The sequence below is a fragment of the Corylus avellana genome, chromosome ca2, assembly GCF_901000735.1.
Source record: "Corylus avellana chromosome ca2, CavTom2PMs-1.0".
Lineage (NCBI taxonomy): Eukaryota > Viridiplantae > Streptophyta > Magnoliopsida > Fagales > Betulaceae > Corylus > Corylus avellana.
Window position 1 is genome coordinate 17,605,717 of NC_081542.1, and position 6,701 is coordinate 17,612,417.

The window sequence follows — 6,701 nt, forward strand, 5'->3', positions numbered from 1 at the left end:
CAAAACATATAAAGCACATTATTCAATGTATGCAATGCAATCTCATCTCATTTTTCTCTAAGAGACTCATCTGGCTTCTCCAGCTTTCTAAAGGACTTGAACCTTTCGTTTACGGCTATAAGGAGACACCTTCGGCTCCTCGGTTAGTACCCGGCTTCTTATTTTAACCTGGAAGGTTCCTTTGGCTTCCACCGTTAACACAAAAACATCTTATAATCTTACATTCAACTTTAGGAAGACAAAAGGCGTTTTATTTATCCTGGGGGGCCCCTTCAGCTCCCACCGTTAACATAGGAAAGCCTTTTTGCTTCATATTTAATTTATCTCTTATTCGCAATGTTCAACAGTATGCAATAACATGTCTCCTAAAATCATTGTTTTGTTCTCATAATCATCTCCTTTCATTTCGCAACTGATTTCAATACATGTAAAAATAATTGAAAGCATATAAACATGTTATTCATAAAATATTCAGGCTCATGTAATAATCATACTTCGAAAGCTTTATAAAATGATTCAGTAAGTAATATACTTACTAAAATAGTATCAGTCTCAGTAAGTAGTTATACTTACTAAAATAGTATCATTCTCGGTTAGTAGGTATACTTACGTTTCACCGTAAAGCATTAAGCAGGATTCCCGCTCTAACCCTTGATTCTAATATTCACTGCATTTAGTGTGCCCATATTCAAAGGCTAAAATAACGATCTCTTAATTTTTCCCTATGCTCTATCAAAAAATGGACAGCATAACGACATATATCTAAAATATTATAATGTCACTCGGGCATCATAACAACTATGTAGTGTTACCACATATTTTTTTATAGGCATTGCTACGGCATTAATATAATATTTATCTAAAACCTCTAATATTACTTGGACATCACAACGGCACTGTTGTAAAATACCTAATAAAATTTAGGTAGCACAACGACGCATTTGTAATGTTTACAAGGATGATTGAATATAATATCCTTCCCTGAGATATTCAATCACACTTTCCCAAACAATTTAGACATCATAACGACATAAATTAAATTCTAATAACTAGAATTGACATAAACTAAGGATAAAAGAATTATACATAGCACTCCCACTTGAAGTATATATATATATATATATATATAGATATATATATATATATATTACATTAAAATAATCAAATCAATTAAATTATTTATCACCCTAATACTACCATTACTACTTAATTAGATTAACCGGATGCCTAAGAGTTAGTAGTAATGGTAGTATTAGGGTGATAAATAATTTAATTGATTTGATTAGTTTAATGTAATAAGATATATATATATATCCATAATGCGAATCAAAGCTAGTTCTAACTGTCTACTTCTCAGTTCAAACTAAGAATATAAAATTAGACATCTAATCTATCTTCCTAATATATTTGATTTAACTTAAGACCAAAATTCATACTAAAGCATTCTTAGCCATCCTAATTAATTCCTCGGGTGTCACAGCGCTGACCTAGTCTTACTTACGGGTCCCAATTGCCAAAATTTATGGTGAGATGTATGATGCTTAACCCTTTTTATTTGAGCTAAGCATATATATAAGGGAGAGCACATGTAGATTTACGAAATGCTTTGATATGACCATAAATTTTTTACGCCTATGTGATCAGGATGCTAACTAATAATAATAAACTTTCCCAACTCATTGCATTTTAACTTTCTAATAGTGATCTTATGAGAAACCCATGATTTTCAAGCTAAATAATTTTCTGTTTCCATACAAGAAGAATATAGATAATTACAACAATTAATATGATATCTATGAGGAAGAATATGATATCTATGCTACACTTGTGGGTGTTGGCTCATCATCGTAGTGTGGTCCCGACTATAGATGAGTTCTTGAATATGTGCTCTTTGTATATTTCATAGGGGTTTCTATTGTATATATCTTTTGCATTAGGGTTGCGCCCCTCAACGCTTTTTTCAATAATATTCTCATTACTTATCAAAAAAAAATATGAAACAGTAAGAAATTTACCTGGAAACTGTGCAGCTCTTGGGCTTCCTCATCTGCTATTTGACGTTCGTATTCCCTCCTTGACTAAATATATCAAAATTTTAGAAAATAAAAGGCAAAAATAAATAAGGACATCTAATAAAAATAAAAAGGAAAGAGATGCCAATAGGCTTGCAAACTGAGACGGCACACAATTTATGGTTCGATTGTAAACCGGTATACAACAAACATATTTCTTGTGATTACTCAATTTACAAGTACCACAGCTTAGTGACTCCACAGGTACAGCAGGTACTACTTATCAGAAAAGGCTGCACTTCATGTAGCACTGAATAGATAAGAATATTAGAACATAATCTCACCATTTCCAAGTTCTCAAGAAACTCAGTCTCATCTTCATCCAAAGCTTTGGGTGGTCCTGTTAATAAAAGGGTTTTTTAAGCCTCATTCTTTTAAGTGTTCATTGGGAGATAGCAAGAAATGCATAGACCCTCTTTACCCTGTTGTGTGACATGGGTGCTCTAATAACTGTTGCAAAAAATCAAAAAAAAAAATTTCAGCTCGACAAGTAGAGCTGAGCACTCACTGTGCTTGAAGCGTTCATTAAATTCTGCATCTCGCTTGTCTTTGTTCTCCTTTAGAATCTGCAATCAGAAAACATAAAGGCTCAAAATGTTCAGAGCATTCATATCCGGTTCAGCAAATTTACTCTCTATTTTAGCTAAAAAAATCACCTTTCTCTATTTTAGTTACCCACTTTTTCTAAGCACCTACATCTAGCTCTCTATTTTCGCTATCCACTTTCACTATTCTATTTAAATATTCATTTTCAACGATTTCTTCATTCTTTCTTTGAGAAGAGAGAGAATGTTAAAGAATTTTTTAATACTTTTTTTTATATATATATTTGGTGAGTGAACACTGCTCACCAAATTTGGTGAGCACTGTAGCAGCTCACCAAATGTTTCAGCATTTTGCAGAGCCGGATGTAGTTCATTTTAACATCTTGGCTAACCAAAATAACTTCCAGATGAGAATGCTCTGGATAGCTAGAATCTTGATTACACATCTAAAGGTATGGGGTGCATATAACCAAGGATTTAGCTCTTGTTGGATAGCAAGTGCGCAAAATCCGTTAAAACTGAGACATATTACAATAGGCACAAAATTTGCTTCAATTTTGACCCTTCAATCCGTTATCTACTTGCACCCTAGAAAAATATCAAAAATGCCATTTCACTCATTATCAAATGAGTCCCTAATCCCTATCAAAAAACCCTTTGGAAGGAGTAACAGGAAATTCAGGCATCTAATTACCGGCATTCCCCAATTACTCAATTTTTAGACTTTTTTCTCTTTTGACCAAGTTTTCCTTCTAAAATTAGATGACTATATGCATCATATATCTTCTTAGCCACTGAAACTTCCTCATATTGTTAAGATTAGATTCCAAATTAATAGTGGCCACTATACCGAAAGTTAAGTACCACAAAGCTTGGTCTTTCAATTGCAAAACTGAAATTATACAAAGTTCATATTTTTTATTTAATAGAAAAAGAAAAGTGAAGAAAAGGAAAGGAAACCTCAAAGAGGGGTCTATCTCTTTGGGCAGTGCCATCCTCAATGCGCTCGCCCCTTGTCTTCTTGGATTCATCCAACTGCCAGACCACCAGAAACAAAAAAATTCAACAATCTTATATTACTATAATCATTATTAACATTACTGGTTCACTAAATCAAGCCAATATTGTAAATAAATTTAAGTGCAACCAGAAAGAAAGGAACAAAATTTGAGCTTCTGAAGTGGTTATCTTAAGCGTATTCTAGGGTTTTGAGAAAAAATCAATACCTGTTCCTCCGAGACGAAGCTCATTAGCCTAATCGGACGGACAGATTCTTCGGCCATTCTGTCTCTCTCTCTCTCTCTCTCTCAACGATTCCGAATAGAACGCCAATCACAGCGAACGGAGCTCCAGACTCCAGTGATTAAGCGGGGAAGCTTTAGGAAGACGACGAGTCGTTTCGTAATGTGAAGTACGGGGCTCAACCTTGTGAAAACGACGAGTCAAGAATTTGGTGAGAAGTGAGAACTACACCAAATATATCATTATTATGGTCTTCGGCGTTTAAAAATAAGTAGAATTTGAACAGAGCATTATATTTTGGGAAAAATGCAAAATCCATCCACTTGCCTATACTGATTTATAATAAGTTTTTTTTTGGGTATAAAAATGTTCTAAGAGATCCTTGTAATATGCAAAAATAACAAATAAGTCATTGCACTCAACTTCCATCTTATGTGTGGCATGTGTCATAATTTGATTGATGCTGACATGGTATTTGACGGTTTCAGTCAAAAAAATTAAATAGAAGTTTGATACAAGAACCTTTATTTGTGCATCTCTTAAAATATTTTTATACCATTGAGAGTTTATTGCAAATCGGTGTAACTATATGAATTGATTTTACAATTTTTTCCTTATATTTTAGGATTAAATACCTTCTTGTCTTATGTAGTTTAACAACTTTATTTTTTGCCCCTTAAGATTTATTTTTTATAACAGAAGGTACATCGGGTTTACATAAAGACGAAGATGGTACATCCGTCAAACTTCCGTTCAAAAATTAACGGAAATTCATGTCAGCGCCCCTAAAATCTTGACACGTGTCCATTTACAAAATTAAAAAACAAATTTTTTAAAAAAATTAAAAAACATTAAAAATTTTAATTGAATTTAAATTTTTTTAAAAAAAATTAGAAAGGGATGGCCGGAAGCCACACCAGGCCGCTTTGGGGGTGGCTGAACCACCCCCAAAGGAGCAATCCTTTTTTTTTTTTTTTCATTGGCCTTTTGGGATAGCCGAACCACCTTTTGGTGGTTTGGCAACCCTAGATCGGTGGCTTGGGGTAGTCGAAACCACCCTAGGCCAAACGGGGATGGCCGAGCCACCCCCAACAGCCTTGGGGGTGGTTTCGGCCACCCCATTTTGCAACTTGGGGGTGACCGACTCGGCCACCTTTTTTCCAAAAACAATTTTTGCTTTTTTTTTTTTAATTTAATTTTTTAATGTTTTTAAATTTTCTTTTTTTGGTATATGAACACATGTCAAGATTTTATAGGCGCTGACGTGGGTTTCAGTCAATTTTTTGATAAAAGTTTGACAGAGGTACTATCTCTGTCTTTATGTAAACCCGAGGTACCTTTTGTGATAAAAACTAAACCCTATGGGACAAAAAATAAAATTGTTAAACTACAAAAGGCAAAATGTATTTAACCCTATATTTTAAGGGAAACTCATATTTAGCTCTTACATTTTTATTTGAATTAAATTTAGTATTTGAATTTTGAATTTTAAGAATAAAGTACTTAAATATTTTTTATAATTTAGATTCCTCTTTCACATGTGTCGCACAATATTAATGTCATTTCAGCAAGTTTCAAAAGTGATTACAAGAAACAAAAGAACCAACCCAAAAAAACACAAATAACATTGGTGTCATTTGATCCTTATAACCTCTTCGCTAGCAATTTTGATTAAAATACCGTGGCGATGCTCTTAGATTTTGTTTGGGATTGCGTTTAAGGGGTCTAAAAGTGTTTTTAACACTCAAAAAGTTTATTTGTAAAAAAAAAAAAAAGTATTCGTTTAGTAAAAAAATTAAAAACGCTTTTAAGGGTTCAAAAAGCCTAAAAAATGCCTAAAAGCTCTTTTTGACTTAAAATTTCTATTTTTCAAAAGCAATCCCGAACAGAAACTTAGCCTCGTATCAATTTTATAATGGTGGAAGGACTACTACAACGTGGGTTTGCTCTTTATGCTTTCGGATTGGTTTTTGATTCTCAACTTGGGTTTTTTTTTATTGGTCGGATTACATTATGTGTTAACGTGTCAAATGAGTCACATGTAGCAGATAGCAAATCGTTAACTTTGACCAAAAATGACAAAAGGACTCTAAAACCTAGGCAAAACTTAAAGATCCTTTAAATTATAAAATCAATTACTAAATTCAAATAAGATAATAACTTGTGAGCTTATGATTTTTTTTTCCCCTATATTTTAATAGGCAGAAATCTGTTTCAAGCGTTAATCCAAATAATCAGGTGAACAAAAATAATCACCCTTTTGGAAGTAAAATGGTTTACATTTTTTTAAGATGTAAACATTTTTAACTTTTGGAATTTTTTTTTTTTTTTTGGTTAAGATGAGAGATAATAAACCAGTACAACAATAAGACTGAGGAAAAACAATAACAGAAGAAAAAAAAAATTACACGGCCAATATAAAAAGAGAGGCCACAAAAAACTACACGAAGGAAAAAAAATGCTTGATTGCATTAAAAAGTTTATTTTTAGGCCATTTTAATCCTAGATGGCATGACCTATTTTAATTTTTTATTATTTAAAATCTATTAATTTTAAAATCAAAATTAAAATGATAAAAAATTAAAAATAAAAAGGGGTGGTTGGCCACCACATAGGGGGTGGCCGGCCACCCCAGTTGAGCCTTAGGGGGGTGGTTCGCCACCCCCAAGGGCTGGTTGAGGGTGGCCGAACCCATGATCTACCCCAACTCCAAGGGCCATGGGGTGGCTTCGACCACCCCCACCGGCCGCTTGGGGGTGGCCAAAGCCAACCCCATGGCCTTTTGGGGGTGGTTCAGCCACCCCAAGGGTCAAACCCACCAAACCCTTTTTTTTTTTTTAAT

General features: G+C 33.7%; 1 protein-coding gene across 1 annotated transcript; it reads right to left on the minus strand.

Annotated features, from left to right (window-relative positions):
• Positions 1 to 1,967: 1,967 nt before the first annotated feature.
• Positions 1,968 to 4,064, minus strand: LOC132170450 (uncharacterized). The gene is made up of 5 exons (XM_059581441.1): positions 3,844 to 4,064; positions 3,578 to 3,652; positions 2,581 to 2,638; positions 2,357 to 2,412; positions 1,968 to 2,078 (listed from the first exon to the last, which is right to left on the minus strand). The coding sequence occupies exons 1-5, from the start codon at positions 3,898 to 3,900 to the stop codon at positions 1,983 to 1,985; spliced, it is 342 nt and encodes a 113-aa protein (XP_059437424.1). The 5' UTR covers positions 3,901 to 4,064; the 3' UTR covers positions 1,968 to 1,982.
• Between the last annotated feature and the right edge of the window lie 2,637 nt (positions 4,065 to 6,701).

Coding starts and splice junctions, on each gene's coding strand:
- LOC132170450 (XM_059581441.1), bottom strand. CDS start 3,900: ATGGCCGAAGAATCTGTCCGTCCGATTAGGCTAATGAGCTTCGTCTCG. Junction 3,653..3,843: donor GCTTCGTCTCGGAGGAACAG/GTATTGATTTTT, acceptor GTGGTCTGGCAG/TTGGATGAATCCAAGAAGAC. Junction 2,413..2,580: donor TAATGAACGCTTCAAGCACA/GTGAGTGCTCAG, acceptor TTTTATTAACAG/GACCACCCAAAGCTTTGGAT.